General features: G+C 30.2%; 1 protein-coding gene across 4 annotated transcripts; it reads left to right on the forward strand.

Moving 5' to 3' along the window:
- Positions 1-15,241: 15,241 nt before the first annotated feature.
- LOC131638114 (uncharacterized) lies at positions 15,242-23,971 on the forward strand. 4 transcript variants are annotated; one of them, XM_058908662.1, is made up of 9 exons: positions 15,242-15,554; positions 21,713-21,979; positions 22,062-22,372; positions 22,470-22,637; positions 22,730-22,840; positions 22,928-23,010; positions 23,088-23,183; positions 23,265-23,358; positions 23,653-23,971. In XM_058908662.1, the coding sequence occupies exons 2-7, from the start codon at positions 21,809-21,811 to the stop codon at positions 23,102-23,104; spliced, it is 861 nt and encodes a 286-aa protein (XP_058764645.1). In that variant the 5' UTR covers positions 15,242-15,554; positions 21,713-21,808; the 3' UTR covers positions 23,105-23,183; positions 23,265-23,358; positions 23,653-23,971. The 4 variants fall into 3 exon arrangements, with proteins under 4 accessions (XP_058764645.1, XP_058764647.1, XP_058764643.1 ...); XM_058908664.1 differs by lacking the exon at positions 22,928-23,010; XM_058908660.1 differs by lacking the exons at positions 21,713-21,979; positions 22,062-22,372; positions 22,470-22,637; ... (3 more) ...; positions 23,265-23,358; positions 23,653-23,971 and adding an exon at positions 18,692-21,698.
- Positions 23,972-25,689: the final 1,718 nt, after the last annotated feature.

Raw genomic sequence — 25,689 nt, forward strand, 5'->3', positions numbered from 1 at the left:
GAATCCAAAGCATACAAATAAATTGATATAGATTAAGGATAAAAAAATTGATAATTTTGTTGTAATAAATTAATGTGAAAAAAATTTATTTTAAAAATTACTAAGTTAATAATAATACTAACTTATTATTATTATTATTATTATTATTATTATTATTATTATTATTATTATTATTATTTTTATTATTATTAAATAGTAAAAGACAATAGTAATAAATATTTATTATTAACATTAATTGTTTTTTATTCAAATAAAGGATATTAATAGTATATCATTATTAGTCACTTTACTCCATTAAAATATCATAGTTGACCATAAATATATAAATAAATTATTTTTTTTGAATTGTGAATAAGGAGGTTAATTGGTTACGATAATAAAAGTAATACTAAAAGTAATGGATTAATGTGGACTTGAAATATGGAGAGTCATGGTTGGAATATTGAAATACATTAATTAGAATACATAAATTAAAAATTAAATAAAAGATTATGTTTTTATTTGCAATACATTAGTTTAAAAAAAATGATAGAATAAACAGCGACATAAATTTTAGGTGAATTGGAACATAAATTGTGGGTGAATTGGAAAAATTGGAATATAGAGAATTCTAAAATAAAATAATATATATGTATTGGAAACAATAAAGTAGAAATAAATCAAATTATTAATTGAAATCAAATAGGTTAAATAGGGTGATATTTTCATACATATATTATTAAACTCACATTAATACTAATTCAAACTAATTATTTAATTATTTTTTATTAAATATATATATATATATATATATATATATATATATATATATATATATATAAAATAGTTTAATATTATGTAGAATACAATTACTTTAACATTAATATATTATTAATTTTAATTTAATATTGTTTTAAATTTTATAATAATATTAATATGATTTTATGAGTATTCAACAAAAAAATACTGATTAATGGAATCAAAATTCAATTTCCGAAGAAGAATTTGTTATGATTTGTAGCATAGATCTATGTAAAGACAATGACGACTGTTTATTGGGAATTGACTCAGTGCATTAACTTCTCCACTATTTTATATTATCAATTGTTATTTTCACCATGATGAATACTAATAACATAGAATATATCATAGAGTATATGGTATAAATAACATAGGTAAAAGTGAATTGAAAGCATTGCTAAAATATTAATTTTAATCCACTTCAGTCAATTATCTCTATCTCTATATGTAGTAGAAAGTAACTAATGAAAGAGTGCATAGTAAATATAAAGTAATTGAAGAGTCACATATAAATTATTATTAAATAAATAAATAAAATAAAATATAATTATTAATTATAAAAAAATAATTAAAAAGAAATTTAAGTAGTCTGAGTTTGAGTGATTAATTATTTATTTATCAATTGTGTGATTAATTTCTTCTCAATTCAAATTTAATAGTCATAGCTGGCCAAAGACTCTTGTCTATAATTATATAGTACTACCATGTTTAAAATAAAAAACATTAAAAAAATACATAGAATTAAAAGGAATAATTATCATTTAATAGAATAAATAAGGAATGAATGTAATAGAAGGAAATATTATTTTGCATCGGTAACATAAGAACTAAGAACTTGCAAAGCGTGCCCGTTTCTTGTTTCTCCAATAAACTCAACACAGGAACACCACAACTCTAATACTTATCATAATGCCATTGAAATATCCTCATGCTCCCCTACTATGCATGCCTATACCGCCAATAAACAAAATAAAAATTAGTCATTCAACTTAAATATTGTCAATTCATTCAACCATTTCATCAAATATGTATCAAACATTTTGTTCATAACTTATGTGCAAGAATCAGATCCAATGTCTACTACTCAAGTAACCTGATTTAAATGATATCAACAATGAACCTTATGTCACCAAAATAAAGAAAGTGATAAAAAGGACAAACTTCAAATAAAGATTAGATCTTGTTCTCACATTACTTTTGGTTTTGAATGATGAACAATTACAAAAACTACAATGTCATGAAACCAATTAAAATAACTAAAACGAAATAATCAACAACACAATTAAATAGAAGTTTGAATTAATTGATAAGTGTACTTGATGAAGCATGAATACTGATAATGGTGGTTTATGTGAAGGAATGCTACATAGAAGTCAAAATCAGCGGTGGCAGAGAGAGGATGAAAATTTAAGGTTAAAATATATTTGCTTTTGTTTCCTTCTCTTTGCAAACTTGAAACAAAACAATGGTGTATTTTATGGGTTTTAAGCAAAGAAGGAGTAGTCAAGGTCAAGATTTACTGTGTGAGAGAGGAAGAAGAAAAGAAAATTATTCATAATTGGAGACCATTGGCGGATTTTGTTGTTTTTTACGGTCACCAGTGGCGGCGAAAATGGAAGTTTGAAAAGCAATGCATTTGGATCTGGTAAGAGAAACAACTATTGGTATGAAAAGATGCGAAGAAGAGAAAATGGAAGAAGCCAGAGAAATAGAAGAGAAAATGAGTCTGCCTTTAGGAAATAAAATATGTGGAGAATGAATTAATCTCTTCATGAGAAATAAAATATGTGGAGAATGAATTAATCTCTTCATGAGGGTTCTTCTGATAGAGATTACATTTTATGTGCATTGGAAAAATGTTGAACCTTTACAACTTCTGAGAGAGATAATGAGAAGAAACCTTGAAATTTGGTTATGCAGATGAAACGTGAGGGAGAGCCACCATAAATGCATTGGAATTAGAAGTTTTTTTGAAAAAATCTTATCACGTGATTGGAAGTTATAATTCGCCTTAATAGATGTTCCAATGCAGGCATAGAATGTAGTGCATCTTTTTCATATTCCAATAAAAAAGATTTGCATTAAATTAGTTGTTGGAATGTAATGATTATTAGTTGTGTAATTACTCTCAGGGGTATGTAAAATCATCTTAAATTGATCGTGATTAGGGTAATTAAGGGAATTTGGTGGTAATTGATTTTTATATATTAAAGTAGATATTTATGACAAATCAGTTGGGTAAGTTACCCAACTTTTTGAGTTGGATAATGAAGTAGCCACCTAAAAAATTAATAACAGTAATGAACAATAATACTATTTTTTTAATATGTCTATATTGATTCAATTCAGGTCTTCATCCAATGCATTTCTTTTTATTTGGAAAAAGTTAATTTAATAAAATTATTTACGTTTTATTTGTATATGTCTTAATATAATATCAATTATTTTAATAATATTAATGGAATAGATACTAGTATTCTTTTAAGGAAACACTAATACTTAGTCAAACATTGATGCTTAATAAATATATTTTACTAAAAGAATGAAAGTTAATTTTAGTCTCTGAAAGACAGTGAATTCATTTTAAATTTTAATCTTTAAGGAATATAAAAAACAAATTTTAATTGTTTTTTTAATAAATTATAACAAAAAGCTCTATTTGGTATGATATTAGCTTATAGCTTATAAGTTTAGGTGATAATAAAAGATATGTTTAATAACAGTATTTTAATCACGAGTTTATAGTTTATTTTACTAGTTTATAGTTTATTTTCTGTAGGTTATTTCAAATAACGTTTTATTTTAGGCTATAACTCTCAATTTATTATTTTTCCTTCCATTTTTATCTGTATTTCTTAACTAAAACTCACGTTTACTACTCTTTATAATTTATTTTAATTTAAAATGAGACAACTTTGTATTAAATATATTTTATGTCATTTTATATTTATTAGTTAATTGAACTATTAATTTTACCAAACACTTTAATTAACTTATCAATTATATATCAGTCATCAAGTATAAGCTAAACATTATCGGTTTATTAGATATGAGTTATAAGTTATCACCTAATTTATCGATCAGCCGATATTTTATCAAATAAAACATTATTCCTCCTTGTTTATGCTTTATTTGGTTGATTAAGAAATAGATGGAAAAAGTGGAGAGAAAAAAAAAGTAAAACTATTATTTAAAAATTTGGTATGAGAGGGTAAATATATTTTAAATAGACATATTTTATTTTATTTATATATAAATATAAGAAAATAATTGTATTTATAAAATGATATAAATGTCTTTAAATAATAATTAAATATAATCAAAAATAAGACTTAATTAAATAATAATGATCTTTGTGAGTAGCCTTGATCAATTTTCTATAGTTGATGCACATCTTCCATTTCGTGGTTGTCCTTTTTTTTTTTACATGGAGGGTCTAAGCCCAAAACAAAAAATTAAACAACAATTCTTCTAGTGTATTGAAAATCACTCTTATCCATATCAAAGTTCTTGTCAAGCCAACTCGGGATATCGAGATAGTTGATATTATCGCCTTGCAAATCTTTTCCATGTCTAGCTAATAGGTTAGCACACCCATTAGCTTTCCTATAAACATGAAAAATCTCCACTTTATCCATCTTTCCCATAAGATTATGAATCTGGCCTACTTTGTTACCATGAACGACTTCAGCTTTCGAATCTAACTCAATTATAACCTTCACAAATCCCTTCTTCACACCTTCTCAAATCCCTTCTTCAAACCTTCACAAATCCCCCATAGTTCTTCCATTAGAGCACTGCACCGACCAATTCTTTTGGAAAAACCTCCAACCTAGTTACTGCTATCATCACGCATGATCCCTCCACGACCAGCCTTGCCATCTAGATCATATGTGCCATTCACATCAACTTTCACAAAACTCCTTTCCGACAACATCCATTTAATCACCATCTCCATTGTGTTCCTCTCCATAACCTTCGAGTTAATACTGATTGCCTCTTTATAAGCTTACAACCTATTATCAATATTTTCCTGAATTTTATACAGTCTCACGTAATCAGCATTATGCAATTCGTTGTTTCGTCATTCCCAAATTGCATGACAACCAATAGCCCAATAACAACACCAGTCGCGATCCTCATCCACCGCTCCGTTAATATTTATATCAATCCACTCTTGCAAATTAATAGAGAAAAAATTCGGCATAAGCCTCGCAGGTATTTTATTCTGCCAAACCTCTTTAACGTGCCTGCAGTCGCGCATAGCATGCAAAATCGTTTCGTCACTTGCACCAGACAACCTGCAACTCGCGGAGCCTAACCCAAACATGTTAATTCTATGTCCAGTCAACAACCTTTCTCTTGTTGATACTAAATCATCTTTGTTATTATTAATGAGTGTCATCTTCTTCTTTCTTAACTATTTGTATTGGGCTAGTTCATTTATTGTCGAAGATTTTTGGAACATTTTACCTTTCTCTTGTATAAAGAGGTAGTTCGATCGCTTGTATCTTTTTTTTGTGATTAATACCATAATTTATTGATAAAAAAATTTATTGTCGAAGATTGGATAAATCACTTCAACATCTAAGAATTTTAGCACCTCGTTCTTTACTACTTCTTCATATTTAGGTTTGGTCTTTTTTTATGCTCTCTCGAGTTTGTAGTCCCCTTTTAGAAATCTTTTGTGCATACAGATGGAGAGAATTATTCCTTTTAAATCTTCAATTATGTATCCAATGATCTTAGAGTACTTTTTTAAGTCGTCAAGTAATTTTTCAGTCTTTCTATTATCTAATCATGCGTTTATAATGACTAAATGGGTAAAATTTTCAAACGAATTATACTTAAGTTTTTGTGGCAAGGGCTTCAATTTTAATTTTGGGATTTGTTGTCGGATTGGTGTTGAACCTTCTGGTTGTAGAATGTTGAAGCTTTGGTCTTTAGCAATAAGACTTACATCTAATAATTTGCTATAAGTCTCGACTTCCTCATTTTTACTCTTTAGGTTGGAACAAACTAAAAGTGAAAAAGAGTTTTATAAATAAAGATAGAAAAACATATATAAAGCATAAAAAGTAAAATGATAATTTCATCATTAATAACAATTAAAAGCGAAAAAGTTACTTTGTCAAAAAAAATAAATAGAGAAATACCATTAGATAAACACTATATTTTTTATCTAAGAACATTCCTATAAGAAATCTTTTCTAATTTAATCAAAGGTTTTGAGTTTGATTTCGACGTTGGATAAGTAGCAGGGTTAAATTCTTTTGAGGGAAAGTTTTGTCATCCATTATAGTTTTTTTTTAATCGAATGATTAGTCTTTACAGTTGCGCGTATATATATCCGATTTCTAAAAAATACTATATTTTCTATTTCCCACCAACATTCTTAAAATTCATTAATTCCATTTAAATTAAAAAATAATTTACCAAACAAACATGATACAATTTTAACCTTGATATTGACAACCATAAAATTTACGTAAAAGTATTCTTACGTAAAAAATTATAAGTACAAAAATATTTAAATATGTTTGTAAATCATATGAATGTAGATAGTTCTTATTGTTGATGAATAAATTGTCCATAATCTTTTGTGCATGTATATAAGTAGTGGGGATATTCATCTATTTACTGTGGGGTGAATGAGTTTATATTGATTATTAGTAGGTATAAAAAATATATATGTTGTGGGGTCAGTTGCCCCCATAATTCACTATATAGATCAGTCCCTGTGTGTTGGTATGCAAGTTTTTGTTTTTAAATTCCTGGTTTTGCTTAGTTTGGGTCATGACAAAATTATCCATCATGATTTTTAGGTTGAACTTTCTGGAAGTGTTAGAACCCTTTTGTCCTTAGAAGCCAAAACACACCTTTGGTCGGACTTGCTTCCTAGAGATGACCAAATGCAGTTAGAACTAGATCTCCTAAATATTTGATAACTTCTAAAAATACACAAAAAAAACATAGGTTGTTGATTAACTTATTTTGCAGTTAATCAATGAAAAAAAACTCAATTTGTCACTAAAATACGATAAAACGTTTATGTGAATTTTTTAATAGTGTATTCATTAAGTACGAGTAAAAAGAATCAAGAAAACACAAAAATTAGTCAAAAATCATCTTCCAACAACCAAAGCTCGTTAAGCCAAGAACAACTTTCACTGAGCGAACAATGACGAAAAAAAGACTTTAGAGCCAAGTAACCTAAAGACTAATAAAAAAGATCTCGCTTAGTACAATATCAAACTTGCTAATTGAGGTATGACAGTTCATGACTTCAAAGCTAAGTTACTCCATGGGTTGGGAATGGGTTGCTCACTAAGCGAGCTTAGGCAGAGCGCTTAGCGAGAATAGGCGACAAAGGCAACTTGTAGGTGAGCTATAAAAACTTAGGGGGAGAATAAACTAGTTGCACTAAGTGAGCTACAAGCCTCGCTTAGAGAGAAGACCAAATCAAAACCCTATAGATAAGGATTGCGTCAGTTCATTTGAAAAAAACTTAGTAGTTTTCTTGTTAGAGACTAAAAGAAATCCATTTTATACCAAAAATACAACAAGAGAGGAAAATATAGGAAGATTGAAGGCGGACGCGCTGTCCGAGAAATTGACAACAAATACTTTTAACTTCTCTCTTTTAGGTCTTAATTGTAAAGCTACAATGAGTAAGCGTAGCTAATTTCTCTTATGTTAATGTTGGATATAGTTGTCTTAATGCTCATGTATCAAATGTAATAATTGATTTCAATTTAATTCTTATTATGCTTTAATATTAATGAATTCTTTGTTCGTAATGTTTGTTTTGGACTAGTTACCTAAAACATGTATTCATGGTTTGACTCAATATTCGAAAGATACTTGTTATTACTAGATCCAAACTTTTTATCTATTAGATATGCTACACTTTAGAGATAGATTTAGGTCTAGTATCCGTATAAATTATTGAACCTTAATGATATCTTGTGGATTAATAGACCGTCTATTAGGAAATACGATGGATCTCACGTTGTTGACTCAGACATGAGCTACGACGCAGAGTAATGGGCGATAATATTAATAGCTTATTATAATTACATATTATTGATCATGATCATAAATGATCAATTTACTTTCTCAATTGTTAGGTTGGTGAAATCTAACCCTATCAAATTTTCTTAATTGTTCACACCAAAGTTCAATTTACTTTATATCATTTCAAAATTCACAAGCAATCAACATTTGATAAATCATCCTTAAAATCATAAAAACTATTGAGAGGTCATTGAAACAAAACTAGTCCCTATGGAGACAATAAAATTATACTCAACTTTTGTATCACAACAAAATGACATCGTTGTTAGGAACTAGCGTCAGTTTTTAAACACATTGCGATAGTTTTTATCACCTTTGTGCATATTTAGTTAATATTCACCAACATACTAACAATGTTGGCTATTCGGTTGATGTTTGTTTACACCGGGTAACAACAATGGTGGTAGAATATCATGCCACAACAGTCTGAGATGACTAGCTCATATAGCTGGACCACAAAGGAATGCCCACCAAGTTGAGGGAAAGTAGGTTTATTACAAATTTTGTAAGATAATCCTTTTGCATGACTAGATCATGAAGACGCTTATACACATCTCACAAAATTCTATAAACTATTTAGTACACTTGGAGCTCTAGAAACTGAGGAAGAGACAATATTCATGACATAGTTTCCACACTCATTAATCGACAAAGCAAAAGAATGGTACCTTGATAAACCAACATATGTGATGACCAACTGGAACACAGTGGAGGAAAAAAATTCTTGGATAGGTTCTTTCCTGATAACAAGTTCATTGAAGCTAAAAAAATTGATGTGTTATATCAAGACAAAACATAAAATCTATGTGAAGCATGGGAGAGATACAAATCCATGCTGAGGAGATGCCCAAACCACAATTTTGATGATCTCACACAAGTACATATCTTCAAAAAGGAATTACAACAACAACCTAAGTTGTTGCTATATGCTACTATTGGGGATTTTTTAATGTCAAAAAGTGTAAAAGTTAAAATGGTGATAATTGAAAGAATGCCTCTCAATGATCATCAAGGTTAGTACAGTAGGAACACTTCTCAAAAAAAGAGTGACATCATCGAGTTAAACACAAATGATGCAATTCTTGCACATAACAAATTGTTGACACAAACATTAGATGAGTTGACAAAATAGTTTCCAATACTCTCACATCAATTGAAGGAAATGCATGAGATACCAAAGCACATGCAAATTGCATTTGATGAAGCATATAGAAGAACAACCTGAGAGAAGGCTTCTGAGACTTATATTAAGCGCACAACTAGAATATCATCATGCAAGCCTATGATCCCTGATGAAGCTAAGAGGGGGAAACTTTTAAATGCTTCAAGACGACAACTTCGAAGTCACAAAAAGGAAATTATAACCCTATTCTTGTAAAAATACACTCATCAAGCATGATCGTGAAATTGTCAAAGGAACTACATATCCTCTTCTCAGGGTCCACTAGAAGAGTCGACCATTCCATGGGATCACCGACCATGATGGCGGCAGCGCCTAAGCGTCTCTAGTGCTCCGAACAAATGGAGTGCCCACTACTTCTGCATTCATCCCAGCCATACTTTGTTGCATCAACATGTTCTATCAATGGTAATCCGGGCCATGTGGACGACCTTAGAATCTTCACTGGGTGTAGTTCAAGATACCATGTTGGTTCTACCCTAATGTTCCAAACGGCTCCTTGGTTTAGCATTATTGGGTTCACGTTTGTTGGTTTTCAAGTAGAGTTGGACGAAATCACCAGCATGTTTTTTTCATCATAATTGACCTAAATCTTCTCCCCAATCAAAACGGGAGGAGGTATAGGAACCTCAACGTGATTATCCGTTCCGCCAATATTTCACAAAAGGGCTTCAAAGGAATTGAGCAAAGAAGCCTCCTCTTCCCAGGTGTGCCCATATCCCTTTTTTGAGCTAGAATCATTAAATAAGGATACAACCTTCGGACTTGCGCTATTGCAGTCAAGGGGAGGGAAATGGTAATTACCAAATATCCTTATTCCCATAGAAGTAGAAGTATCACTCTGTTACCCTAGGATTTCGACTTACTAATAATGGTAAATAGTTTCTGAGGTATATGAGATCATTAACTAGTCTAAGGCAAAGCAGTCTGATTAATATGCTTTTTTAGTCAAGACTACCGTTCGACTATGAAAGACCATAACTGCCAGGGTTCGACTAAAGTTAGCAAGTTTGTCATGCATGTTCGACTAAAATAAGCAAAAACTTAGGTGTTTTGCCAAGTTTGGTTTTGAAGTCGGAAGGCAACATAAGTCAAAGGAAGCAGTTTTCAGACAGTTTTCAGCAGTTTCTATAGGACGCGTGGAAGCCTTACAGTTGAAGATATTGCATGTCGGAGACACGTGTTGGCTGATAATCAGTCGACCATTAGTAGTAGTTATTTTATTTTTACTATTTAAGCAAGTTCCATAGGAACGGTTTGAGGTCCGCATTTTCTACAAAAACACAAGTAAACTCAAATCTCTGTGCAATAATGAGTGACGAGTGCAACTTTGGAATGTATGTATGCGTACCAATTTAATTTATGCAATCATTTCACGTTATACTTCATTTTTCAGTGCACATTTACTGCGTTTTATTGCTTTCATTTACTTTAAAGCCTTTAATTTCAGTGTTTACTTTTACTCTAAAGTTATTGCTGCATTTAATACAAACCAGATACACGTAATAAACAAATCAAAGCAATTAGTCCTGGAATATTCTTGTTGATTCCGCAAAAGTAACCTTTAAAAAGGAAACTAGCGCTTGTTTACCATATTTCTGGGTAAACACACTCTCAGAACCACTCACTAGATGAACAATACTATCACTCATTTTAGCTGGAAAATAAGAAAGGTCGAACAGTAAAAGCTTGAGTTAAAGAATGGACCAAGTAAATACCAGACTGAAATAGCATAGTCATGAAGAAAGGCGAAAACTTGGTCAACAGGACTACTCAAAACTGACAAGCACTCTTAAAGACGGAGAGACAAAGGTTTTTTATCAATAAGAAGAGATATGAATAAACTTGAATACTAGGGAGTGAGAAAGTTTTGTCTATGGCCAATTCCTCCCATTTATAGGCCAACACAACAAAATGATTCAGATCCTTGAAAAAATGTTGCTGCGAGATCAACGACTAGATTTTTCCTTTGGGATACACGCAAGCTCGAGTGCATTGTAAGCTATGCCATGCCCTAGCTTGTCACTTCAGTCCACACACTAAGAGAAGATGGTGAAGCATTTCCTTAATGGAAATGCATTTAATGCTCATGTTCCCTACTACTTTTTTCAACTGACTTCAAGCGATTCAGTTCCAACTTACACCGGACAATATTCTGGAGGCCAACCTAAACCTATAAAAGGCTTCCCCTGCTCACTCAGTGCTTGGCAAAGCTTAGGGAGCAATTATTATGGGTCAGCCAAAGGCTTAAATAACTAAATCTTATTTCTCCTCAAATTCACTTCATTTGACTCAAGGTATAAAATTAGTTCACACGCATAAGCAAGGTACATTTTCTGGTCTCCACTTTTCATAATACTCATCTTGAATCTTGAACTGACTTGGACGTTGGAGTGCTTACCATGCAGATCCATTCCGTGTCACCTTGATAGTGATTAACACCTCCGTTTCAAAATCATCAGTTATCCAACTTGTTTCTAAATGAAACATATGCTAATTTAATTTTTAAAAAAATAAAAAAGAAAAAATAGCTGATTGATTTTAATGAGCTGATTTTGATAAGTGGTGAAAACGAAGGAATTTTTCGATAAAATCTATATTTTTTAACATAGCTATTTTCATACCCATCACAATCATATAAAATGAAGAGTTAAATGATTATGCACTGACAACATAAAATAGTTATACACTATCATTCAGCCATGTCATATAAGTAATTTAAAAGTTACAGTCTGATTTGGCGGAATACATGGTCATGATTGGTTGTCAGTACATAACCTATTTTCTCTAAAATAAAACAAATGACAAATTATGTATCCTATTATAATACAAAATTTCCTAAGATTCTTAAAAGTTATTAATATTACAAATATTTATTTATCATTCTTACTAGTAGGAAATCCGTGCTATCGCACGGGTCTGGTCGAGGTTTCACATTACATGTATCCAAATATCACTTGTAAAGTTCTTTTATATAAATCAACCATATATATTTAACCAAAATGCAAACAAATTTTAGTCAATGTTAATCCAAAAACATAATAGTTAACAATGAAAGAGCTAATAATACATCAATTTTTTTAGCTCTTTAAGTAAAAACAACAAACATATGGATTGATATTACACGTATATTAATATATTTATAACTTATAATTCTTTATCAAAATTTAATTCTTGTGATTGGAATATCAAACATAATATAACTTATTTTGCAGTTCATAAATATTCACGCAATTTCAATCAATAACTTATATCTCATAGATGCATTCACATCTACCCGTCAATTAATTTTATAACTTCAAATATATAAAACAGTAACAAAAGAAATAGTTAAAAGATAGACATTAAAATGATCCGTCAATCACTGCTATCTCATAGATACGTCCACATCTACCCGTCAATTCAAATGAGTTAAGGAACCCCAGTTGAATCCAAATGTGTTAATTCTAAAAATGTATTAAACCTATTTGAGATATTAGTCCATTTTACCAAACGTAAAGTGTATAACAACTCCCGTCAAATGCTTAAGAGTTTCTACTATTATTATAATATAAAAAATATATAATTTTAGTTAAGAAATTAAACATAGTTAGAGAATAAAATTTATTAAACCTATTTGAGATATTAGCCCTTTTTTTTAAACCTAAAATGTATGACATCTCCCGTCAAATATTAAAAATTTCTACGTTTAATGTATACTTAAAATATTTAAAAATTAAACAAATAATAAAAATATGAATATGTTAATAGAGTAATTAGATCTTGAATATTTACAATTATAAAAAATATAAATTTAAAAATATGTATGATAAATAATATATATTTATTCTCATATATTTAAAATAATCACATTAAGTAGTCTCTATTGGATAGTGTAATAAATATAAAATTTAAAATTTAAAATGCTTTGTAACTTATTCGCGTTTATAAAAAAATCGTAGTTTATTCAATTTATAAAATTGACTATATTAATACATTTTTATCTTTTATTATTATTTTTTATGATTACCATTTATCATTAAATTTTCATGACTACCCATTAACATATTTTTAACATGATTATAATTTTGAAGTTAATTTGAAAATTTTTTGAGAAATTTTAGTTATTTCATAAGTTTACAAAAATTACAAAATTTCAATTGATTTTGTTTTGTTCTATTAACCTTTCTATAAAAGTCGAAATAATTTCAAAATAAATTTTATCTCAAATAAGGATCTAAATAATTACAAAACAATTTTTATTCTTATATTTTGGAATAAAAAAAGTTATAAGTTGTAGTAAAAAGTTATAAATTTTTTCTCTATTAATTTTGATTTGTTTTTATTAACCTTTTTCTAATAATCTAAATGATTACAAAATATATTTTATTTCAAATTAAATTTTTTAATTTTAATAAAAAATTAAATAAAAAAAATTAGTAGTATAAGTAAATTAGTTGTATTATAAATAAAATTTAAATTAATAATTATGAGAAATTATTTAGTTTTCAATTCAATATTATAATTACCATTTAATTGAATTTAAGATTTAAAAAAGTCTACCTTTTGAATGAAAAGCTAAAAAGATTGAGTTTTCGTATCTGTATTAAGAAACTTTTCATCTTCCCATGTGACCTTTCATATTAATTTCATTGAGCAACAAAAAATTGATTTTATGTTGAAAAGTTAAAAACATGAGCTTTAATAGCTATCATAATTTATTTTAAAAATGTTATATCATTAATTAAGCACAAATTTAAAGTTAGAGAAAACAAATAAAAACTAAATATATCCTATTAAAATAAAGAAAATTTAACATAAGAAGAAAATTTTACTTTTCCAACCAAATTTAAATTATTAAACTAAAATTTAAATATTAACTCTACTGGTAAAAAATAAGCGTTATTTATTGGAAATATGATTTGATAAAAAAGAAGCCCTTATTATCATACCAAAAGACTACGGAATAACTACCCGTTCAGTTCCAAATGCAAATATTAAATGCTATTTTAATAGGTTTTAATGTTATTAAAAATTCAATTTTATAATACAAAATATATAAATTTATTAACTATAATGCATTTATAAATTTAGAAATAAATCTGGATTAAAAAGGTAGGTACATATTACTAAAAAAGATAAAAATTAAAAATGGAATAAAATTAATCTACGTTGTTGAAAAAAAACCCTATTCTTGTTGTTGTCACCACTAACCCAATAATGTTAAGGTAGTAAAGAGGGATGTCTGAAGGTCTGAAAACCAATTTGTATGAATGATTCGTTAACTTAAAAGAAAAATCATTTTTTTCAACTTTAAATTTTTTCCAACATCAGGTCTTCTGTATCACCATTCTTATCAATTCTTATCAGTTTGTTCAGTAAGTTTGTCATCCATAAAAAATAAACAAATATCAGTTTCACTACGCCAAAATTGATATTTTGTATCGCTTAATTTAATAGCACTTTTAACGAAAGTGCTATTAAAAAGGAGAGAAACAGATTTATAATAGCACTTTATGATCGGGCGCTATTATAGAATGCTGACAATATATTTTTGATAGCACTTTATGAAAAAGTGCTATTATTAAACTTAATTAAGATAGCGCTTTCTTTAAAACGCTATTACTAAACTTTCATAAGATAGCGCTTTCTTTAAAGCGCTTTTAATATTTAGCATTAAAATAGCGCCATTCATAAAACGCTACTAATGTTCTTCAAACTTTTTTTTGTAAAAAAATAGTTTTCAATAAATAGCGCTTTTCTATTAAACGCTACTAATACTTTAACTTTATTTTTATAAAAAAAAAAATAGTTGTATTTAAATAGCGTTTTTCTTTGCAACGCTACTACTAATATAACTAGTACTTTTACCTGTGCGATGCACATGACTGATTAGAAGATATATTATATTTTTATAAATGTAAAATAAAATTATATTTCATATGTTATAAATATAAAAATTACAATTAATTAGTGAAATTGAAATTCTTAGAATTGGTAATTGGAAAAGAATTGTATAAAAAAAATAAAAAGATTTGAATAATTAAATGCAATTATAGATTTAATAAGAAGTTATTAAATGTAATTATAGATTTAATAAGAAATTATTAAATACAATTATAGATTTAATAAGAAGTTAGGAGGGAAACTTATTAAGGATTAAGAGGGAAACTTGTATTTTGTTTTAATATATTAAGGATAAAAAAATTGAAAAGGGAATTTTTTCGTTTTGGCGCATAACATTGGGGGAAATTTTCATGTTGCCTCCAAAACCTTATCTCCAAACTCTTCGATCCGCTAAACTTTTCATATTGCTCAAACAACCTTATCTTCAAACCCTTCTCTCACGTCGATTTCAATTTTTTGCCGAGCCGTCGAACCCCATTCACGCCGTCAAACACTCTTCCAATCGTCAAACCCTATTCACGCTGTCAAACACTTTTTCCAATCGTTAAACCCAGTCGCACACACCACCAGAAGGAGGATTAAGCTACCAGAGACCGTACTGGAGTTGAAGTCTTCGTCGGAATCTTCGAAGGTAGTTTACGAATTCTTCTTTATTTTTAGCTTTTTTCACTTGCAATCTTGTTTGGTTCTGTTTGAATCGGAAATATAGAAACATAGGGATGTTTAATTTGTGCGATTTCTTTGATTTGTGCGAAAGGACGGTTTTATTCTTGTGCGATTTCTTCTGGATTTGTCTAACGACTTGTGTTTTAAAAGTTGTGTGCTGTGTGATGATTATTAGCATTATTATTCTCCCACTTAGCTTCTACTGTATGATGATGATGATGATTTTCCATCAATCCTCCCCAAGAAAAATTTTTGTTTTGCAAGTTTAATGTATTGCTATCACTTTTCATCATCGATATAGAATTGTTGCAGCAATAGGAATTAGGAAGAAACATAGTATTGCTATCACAGAGGAATATTGAGAGAATTATCGCGTAACTCATCTGAATCGGATAATTCCCCATCAAATCCAAATTCTGAGTGTTCGAACTCATGAACCTGTCAATGAAGAACTCTTTGTTGCAGGAGCCTTCCATTTCTAGTGCGTAATCTTTCGGTGAAATTGAAGACGATGTTCCCTGCTCATAGCTAGAACCCACATCTGATTTAGACCTCTCCGATTTCAAAAGGTTCAGTTCATTCGACGATAATAACACTAACTCCGGCGCTTACTCTTGACTCTTCGAATTCTCCTCTCCATTATTCTCAATCTCAGACAATGGCTTATGAAAAGACAGCTTATCATGAACAAACCTCAATATGTGTTAGACTTTCGATATGGCTTCATGTTGAAATGTCAGTGGTAGAACTAGCAATACAAAGCCCCTCTATAAAAACATGGTCCATTTGAAAAGTACAATTGTCAATATGAATGCACAATGTTTGTGGTCCTCCCAGTTTCTTCAAATTAAGGCCATCTCTTAGAATACAATACAATGATACTAATCTAGTCTAAGTTTTATTCTTCCTATGCCTATGTCTGTGTCTGTCACACATGTGTTGTCTACTCTATTCTGCATATGACCCTTTAACTACCACTTATTTTTAGTTAAAAATATAGCAAACTTTCAACAGCCTCTCCCCCTCGATCACACTAAAATACTTCATGAACATTTTCTCCTCTCCACCCACTTGAAGAATTCTTGCCCCTAAGCTCAACTTCCTCTTAATAGTTTCAGATATGTTTGTCCCAAGTCTTGCTGAAGTTTCAAAATTACTATCGGCCTTCCTGCTGCGCTTTTTCTGGTTAGAACTTACTCTACCTGAAACATTGAAGCACTCTATATTAGTAAAATCGTCCATACTTAATGAAATTAGAATAGATAATCGGGATTCGCCCATCTGTATATGGGGAAAAGAGAGTGTTACATTTACTTTGATGTTTGAATGGATATTGAGATTGATGAGAGGCAGAATCAAGCAAGTATCTGTTATCCGACTTTTGAAACTGGTTATATATGATTGGAGTTCCAACAACTAGTTCGTGAAGAAGTGAGGTCTGCATGTTGAATGATTAATAAGGTTTGTGTTTTGTTGAAAGAAATAGCTAGTAGCTGCTAATGAAGCTAGGCTCACTTGGTTAGATCAGTCCCTTTGTATTGTAAGGAGGTAGTATTTAAAGGGATGAGAAGTAGGAAGGAAATCTTGAGCCATTTGTGGGATGACTCAACCATGATCTCGTTTGATGTAATAAAGAAACTACTGACATGGCAATTTGAAGGACTTTAGTTAAGATAATATTTTTGGCATCATGGATTGTTTTGTGGCTTTTAGAAAAAGATGGTAAAGAAGAAAGATATAAGTTAGCTTTTTTTTTTTTTAAATTAAAAGGGTGTATCTTTAGAGGATGAGAGAAAGATTCCACATGAATATTCAATGTTGAGTCGCGGTCTGGTTGAACGTTGTGCTTCGGTGTTGCTTGTTAATCTGTGCGTGTTGAAGCTCCTTCGGCGCGATTGGTGAGATCGGATAAGAAACTACGGCATCTGTGCATCAGCGGCAAACGGTTGGGAGAAAGCACGAGTCGGAGAGGAGTTTTGCTGTATAGGAAGCTTCGATCCAATTGCGTCTGTGATTTCAACTTGTTTCAATGCCCATCTCCTTTGCTTCTGCAAAAAATAACAATAGAAACTGAACAAGACATAGTGAACTTGTGTTGTGATTTAATGGTGATGTTGTATATTATGATGAATTTGCAGGTTTATGATTTTGTTAGTGAGATTCTTCTGTGTTATGCTCTGTTGGATTGAAACTTAACTGCTGCATCTGATGATTATTATGTTTGTGCTTGAGAGATTAATGACATAGTATTGGGTGAATGAAGAAAATATTCAAGGTTCATGTTTGGTGAGGATGAATAACAAAATTAAAACAAAGTTCTAGTGAAGAGTTTTTTAGAAACGTGAAGGTTTTGAAGATTGAATTTTTTTAATGGTTAATATGTGTATTTGAATAGGTTTAAGTTCATGAAAAAAAATTGGTATATGCTTGGATGTGTATATTAACAGTGAAGATGGATATTTAGTATAAAAGCATTGTTTCAATTGAAGATGGATATTTAGTATAAAAGCATTGTTTCAATTGAAATCATAGAGCAAGACACACAAGAATACGCAAGAGATACAAATATATTGAATAAGCTCTTAGAGCAAGACAACTTTTAGTAATCGTAGATATATACAAATTAATATATACGATGTGATAGATAGTTAAGACGGAAAAAAAATAATTGTTTAAAAAAAATATCACCATCAGATAATTATCATATGGTTTTGAGTTATACAAAATATTTTTATTTTTCTGAAAACTGCCTTGATCAGATTTTATATTATTATTTTAAAATAAAACTAAATTTATTTTAATTGCATATATAAATTTTAATAGTTATCTATTTTGTTATTAATTAGATTGCTGATTGGAATTTAATATTAATTTAGATTTGATTTGTTTATATATATATATATATATATATATATATATATATATATATATATATATATATATATATATATATATATATATATATATATATATATATATATATATATATATATATATATCCTTATAGGACTAAGACCTTGAAATTGGGTATATAATTCGTAGGTAGACCCCAATTTGGTTGTTAGAACCAGTTGTTAACTAGTTATGTATGTTACTTGTTAGGAAATATGGATCGGAAATGGATGTCTGCCAATCGAGCGTCAAAAGAATACGAAGACGGAGTTCAAGAGTTTGTTAGATTTGCTATCGCTCATGCCGATGACACTAGTAAAATCATATGCCCTTGCTTAGAATGTTGTTATACGGATGTCAGTGCAAATGTTTTGGAAGATCACTTAATATGTAATGGAATCGACAAAAGTTATACATGTTGGATAATGCACGGGGAAAAGAATACCAAGTCAACAATGAGGAGCAGTGGGAGAGATACATCAAATGATTTTGAAAAAGATACGAATAATGAGTTTGATCGAGTTGAAGATTTTGTGAATGTAATTGAAGAAGATCTTCGTGATTGTCCTCAAATGTTTGAGAGACTAGTAAGTGATGCAGAGACTCCATTGTACGAAGGATGTACTAAATTTACAAGATTGTCTACGGTCTTAAAATTGTATAACTTAAAAGCACGCCATGGATGGTCTGATAGGAGTTTCACAGACTTGTTGACTTTGTTAAGTGAGATTTTGCCTAAGAATAATGTGCTCCCTAGTCGAACCTATGAGGCTAAACGATTATTATGTTCTATTGGCATGAGTTATGAGAAGATACATGCTTGTCCAAATGATTGCATCTTATTTCGTAATGAGTATGCATCATTAAATATGTGTCCTAAATGTAATGCCCCACGATATAAGAAGAAAGAAACAGCTCCAGCCAAAATGCTATGGTATTTTCCGATAATACCAAGATTTAGGCGCATGTATCGTAATGAGGAAGATGCAAAGAACTTCACATGGCATGCAAATGAAAGGGTTGTTGATGGAATGCTCCGACATCCCGCAGATTCTCCTCAATGGGCAAAAATTGATCATGATTACCCAGATTTTGGGCAGGAAGAAAGAAACCTACGTCTCGCATTGTCTACTGACGGAATAAACCCTCATGGTATTCAAAGTAGTAAAATTACTTCTTGGCCAGTGATTTTGTTGATTTATAACCTACCTCCATGGCTATGCATGAAGCGCAAGTACACGATGTTGACTATGTTAATTTCTGGGCCTAAGCAACCAGGAAATGATATAGACATATACTTGGCTCCATTGATTGAAGATTTGAAGCATATGTGGGAGACAGGTGTAGAGGTATATGATGAGTATAAAAAGGAATCCTTCAAATTGAGGGCTATGTTATTTGGAACAATCAATGATTTTCCCGCATATGGAAATCTATCAGGTTACAGTGTCAAAGGACAACTTGCATGCCCCGTATGTGAAGATAATACACACTAATACGGTTGGATCATTGTATGAAAAATGTATTTCTTGGACACCGTAGATTCTTAAATACCAACCATCGTTTTCGAAAATTGAGAAAAGCATTTAATGGTAAATCAGAAGAAAAAAGAGCTCCTTTGCCTTTGACGGGTGATCAATTATACCAAAAGGTAAAGCTTTTGAGCACTAATTTTGGAAAGCCTTTTTCAAGTGAACTTGTCACGGGAGGATGGAAAAAAAAGTCAATTTTCTTTGAATTGCCATATTGGAAGTCGTTGTATGTTAGACATTTTCTCGATGTGATGCATATTGAAAAAAATGTTTTTGAAAGTGTCGTTGGTACATTACTCAATCTTCCAGGAAAGTCAAAGGATGGCCTGAAGGCAAGGTTAGACCTGCAAAGTATGGGATTAAGAAATGAATTGCAGCCAGTTAAAAGGGAGGGTAAGCGTACATTTCTACCTCCAGCAGCTCATACTCTGTCAAGAAAAGAGAAAAAGATCTTGTGTAAGGTTCTTCATAACATTAAAGTTCCAGAGGGCTACTCATCAAACATTAAGAGTTTGGTATCTATGAAAGATCTCAAATTGAAGGGTTTAAAGTCTCATGATTGTCATGTTTTAATGGAGAACTTTCTTCCAGTAGCTATACGTTCCATTTTACCTGAAAATGTGCGATGGACCATAACTAAACTTTGTTTTTTCTTCAAAGCCATTTGTAGCAAAGTTATTGACCCTGAGAAGTTGCCAATATTACAAAAGGAAATTGTTGTCACATTATGTGAACTTGAGATGTATTTTCCACCCTCATTTTTTGACATAATGGTTCATCTAACCGTCCATCTTATCATGGAAACACAATATTGTGGACCGGCTTATATGAGGTGGATGTACCCGATTGAGCGTTACATGAAGATAATAAAAGGGTATGTGAAGAATCGAAGTCGACCAGAAGGTTGTATTGTTGAACGATATTTAGTTGAAGAAGCTATTGAGTTTTGTAATGAATACCTCTCTAATGTTGAGTCCATAGGGCTTCCAATGTCACGACACTCTGGAAAAACAACAGGGGAAGGGATTGGTGCAAGTAAACCAGTGACCATGTCAGACATCGAATTGGAACAAGCACATTTGTATGTATTACACAATGCTGATGAGGTTGAGCCATATGTTGAAAAGCACAAGGAAATCCTTCAAAGTTTGAACCCTAACAGGAGTGAAAATTGGTTAACAAGAGAGCATAATCAAAGTTTCATATCATGGCTAAAAGAACATATTTTTTCCGAAATTGCCAAAAATCCTGATTCAATTTCAGAAAGATTGAGATGGCTAGCAAATGGTCCTAATTCAAATGTTCTATCTTGTTTGTCTCTTTTCTATGTATGATTAAGCAACCAACATATAAAATATAAAACTAGGGGCAGTTGTTTATTTATTTTAAATATATAACTGTTAGTAGTACTAATCAAACAAAATATAATTAGAGTGTTGATCATGTGAGTTTAAATAATTAATATCTGGCTAATGGGTATACTAAATGTTAAAACAGAATAGTTTAGAGGCAAGTTGGTGAGAATAGTATAGGTATGGTAAGATTGGCTTAAGTAGTTAAGGATGTGAACAGTGATGCTAGGATGCAATTTCTAAGCATTGTCTTAAAAGATGTTATGTTCATATTGAGAAAAGAATTCATATATGTTTGTTTTGTAAATAAAGATATTAATGTTTTTATTCATATCTCTTTGGTTTAGGGTCTCTTTCCTGTTAATATATATTTATCATCGCCGAGTCGGTGTTTGGTTGCTCGTGGCAAACTATATAACACCAAAGGTAACACAGTGCACGGCATGACGTTACCACCTGGATATGTCAAGGTTAATATCGAAGTTGCTATTGTGCCAAATGCTCCGTTGCCGATATCTGTTGATGGTGGCGATGTATCGATGGTTTGTCATGCAATAGGAACAATTGTGCCATGGCCAATGAAACTTCTTGAATTTGTTGCTGAATGTGAAAAGGTAAATTACCTATTATCAACTTGCTTGATCGCAATTTTGTTTTATTATTTGATCACTAACCTTAATTAATACAACTTTTTAGAATCCTGATCAATCCCAAAACAAAGCTAAGAATACCCAACGAAGTGTTGATTCTGTTTCATCACCTAACAAAAGCAACAAAAAATCCAAAATTGAAGAGTCTCCTAGAGTTGGCGGTTCAACCGGTCTTGTAAATTTACCTTTCCTTGATATGTATGTGAAAAAGATGATGAGGGTTGGATCTTTAGTTCAAATAAAAATGGAGGAAAGTATATTTGGTGAGGAGTTTTTAGAGCATCTACGTGTAGAGAATATAAAAGAGATTCTTGATCACAATTGGTTAAGTGCCTCTACTATCATTGTATTTGCCAGGTACATATATTATTACAAATGTTCTCTAATCTGACAAATATAATAATATCAATTGTTGACAAATATATTAATACCAATTGTTGTCGTTCATTTCTAGGTATTTGTATGACAAGTTTATTAGTCCAAATGGATTAATAAATAAGTTCTCCTTCATATCCCCACATGTATCACGGGAGGATAATATAGGAAATGCTGTAGCAAAAATACTCTTGAAAGATGAGGAGTACTTCAAGGATAAGATGATTCTTGCACCTTGCAATCTAGGGTGAGAATTCTATTCAAAATGTTATTAAATTTAGAGAACAAACTATATATTCAATGTAAATTTTTATTGCAATATTCAAATGTTGGGTACAGGAAACATTGGGTGTTACTTGTCATCAATCTCGATGCTGAGGTGATATATTACATGGACCCGTTGAATGGTGAGCCAACAAAACATCAAAATTTAAAAACCAAGTTTGAGAAGTGAGTATAGACTCTTTTAATTTAACATTTATATAATTATTCTTAGTTATAATAATTACTTATTTGAAGTTAATTTCATTTTGTTAGTGCGTTGCAAATTTATCGTGCTAATAGTAGTTCTAAAGTGCCTAAAGTCTCCAAGTCAGAAAATTTCATGGTCAAAAATTCGAGTATGTCCAAATTAATGTTATTTTTAAACAACTATGTAGAGTAAAAGTAATATATGAAATGTTTTTTTTTTTTGCAGTGTCCCCGTCAAATTAATAGCATTGACTGTGGATATTTTGTGATGCGATTTATGAAAGAGGTCATCATGGAAAATGAACTTATGATCCCCGTAAATGTACGTAATTTTAGTTGTTATTAATTTGTAAATTAATGTGATTAAATTCTAATAAAACTATTGATGTTTTTATATTTGAAGTACTTTGATGACCACAAATGTCGTACCTACTCTAACGATAAGTTAACTGAGGTCAAGGAGGATTGGGCTACCTATATGGTGGATGATGTGTTCGGTGAGTTTTTTAAAGCATACAATTAATATTTCCTAAAATATTTACAGAATGTTACGGAAGATAAGTATAGAGTGTTGTATTCAAATGTGAGATTTACAGTAACATGTTGAAATACAACTTACTTATTTCCTGCATTATCCTTATTAATTTTAATATTACTGTCATTCCAGGAAGTGAAATATTATATCTCCTTTGATATTAAACTTTATATTGTTATTTATAATATATATATATTTAGGTTTTAGTTTTTTGATTATTGCAAAAAACATAATTAATATTCTTTCTATGATACAGGAAAACAAGAAGCAATTATTTTGCCTAGCTAGCAAAGTGATTCGATGTCTGGGTTCGGAAGTGCTTTAGTTCGCGAAGTGATTACTACTTGATGTTGTTTTGTTGTCATTTCTTGATTTTTTAGATGTTTTTTTCTCTAGTGTAGAATATGCTGTACTTTTTTTTTGGAATTTAGTTTGATGCACTTGGACCAAATTAATTACTTGTGGCAAAAGTTTTAGCTTAATTTCATTGAGATCAATGTTGAATCTGGTTTGTTATATCATTTATCACTATTATGTAGTGTAGATTGATCTATATACATAGATACAATTCCTTCCATATTTTTTAATTAATTATATGGCAATGGTAGATATGGTTTCACAAATTTGTTCTTGAATAAGTGGTTATATTTTATTTTCATATATTTTAGTTGATTAATCATTTTTGTAATGAATTCTTATGTCATAAAATGCAAATGCCATATAAATAGACCAAAAGAATGATTTTATAAAAAAAAAAAATGTGCTAGAATAGCGCTTTTTACTGGAAGTGCTATTAATGAGACATGCTATAATAGCACTTTTATGGAAAAGCGCTATCCAAATTGTGCCTTATAATAGCAGTTTGTCCGGAAGTGCTATCAAAATCAAAGCAGAAGACAAATTATAAAGCGCTAAATGTCTATTTTTGTAGCGCTTTTGAAAGAATGCTATTAAATACTGATAATATAATAGCGCTTTTAAGAAAACGCTATTAATTACCGTCACTATAATAGCGCTTCTAAAACGCTATTAAAAAGAAATATTTATAATATCGCCGTGGTTAGTAGCGCTTTTAAGCGCTATTAAAAACAAAAAAAACGCTATTAAATAGCTTTTTTGTAGTAGTGTTTCAACAAATATCAGTTTCAACTTCAAATGATATTCCCCTTTTCTTCCTTTGATTGTGCAATTTTTATCTGTCAAATTACACAACATGGCTAAATCAACAATATCAGTTTCAACATACCCAATTGTCTCAAACAATGACATGATAAACAAATAGCAGAAAGTAAATCTATATTATGTTGCTATATAAATTACATTAGATAACAAAAACTACCTAAATTAACAAAAACAACAGAAATCACTAAAAATGAAAGTCTAAATCTCACTTTTATAATTTGCATATCAGAAAACGAAAGTCAAAATCTCACTGTTATAGCTTTCATTCCGATTGAATATCGGAAAACGAAAACTTCATAGTTTTTTCAGCCGATTCAATTTTCAAAATAAAAAAAATCCATAAAATCATCTTTATCATGTTTCAATTCAGATTTCAATCGCTTACCTTTCGATATCAGCCACTTACATCTTCCAACAAGTTTTCCTTTCGATTTCAACCTCTTGTCGCCTTCATGCTTTCCTCAACGAATATGTGAAAAATAATAAAGAAATCAACCATGAATAAATAAAGGATTGAGGGAGAAATCTGAGATTGAGGGAGAAAGCGATTTCAACCTATCGTTTTAATCCCGTGAATTTGAAAGGAGATATTAGGGTTATATAATAGATGAATGTTTCAATGTAGTAATGAGAGATTTATTGGAAAGTGTAGATGCATAGGTTCCAAGAAGCCTCTACATCTTCTTCAAGCATGCATGTAGGGTAACTAGGGCTCTGTTTGGTAAGACCTATTTTCGAGCTTATGTCTTATGTCTTATAAACTCATATGATAATTTAGACCCGTTTGGTAACGGTCTTTTCAACACGAGCTTATAACTTATTTTACTATAGCTTATAGCTTATTTTCCAGACGCTATTTCAAATAGCGTTTTAACTTATGTCTTATAGCTTATTACTTTTTCTTCCTTTTTTATCCTTATTATTTTAATTAAAATCCATTTTTAACTCTTATAATTTATTTTAATTTAAAATAAAATAATTATATATTAAATATTTTTTATGTCATTTTATATTTATAAGTTAATTGAACCGCTAATTTTACCAAACACTTCAATGAGCTTATAAGCTATCAGTCTCAACCATCTGCTATAAGTTATAAGTCATCAGTCAT

The sequence above is a fragment of the Vicia villosa genome, unplaced genomic scaffold (genome assembly GCF_029867415.1).
Source record: "Vicia villosa cultivar HV-30 ecotype Madison, WI unplaced genomic scaffold, Vvil1.0 ctg.002171F_1_1, whole genome shotgun sequence".
In the NCBI taxonomy this organism is placed as follows: Eukaryota; Viridiplantae; Streptophyta; class Magnoliopsida; order Fabales; family Fabaceae; genus Vicia; species Vicia villosa.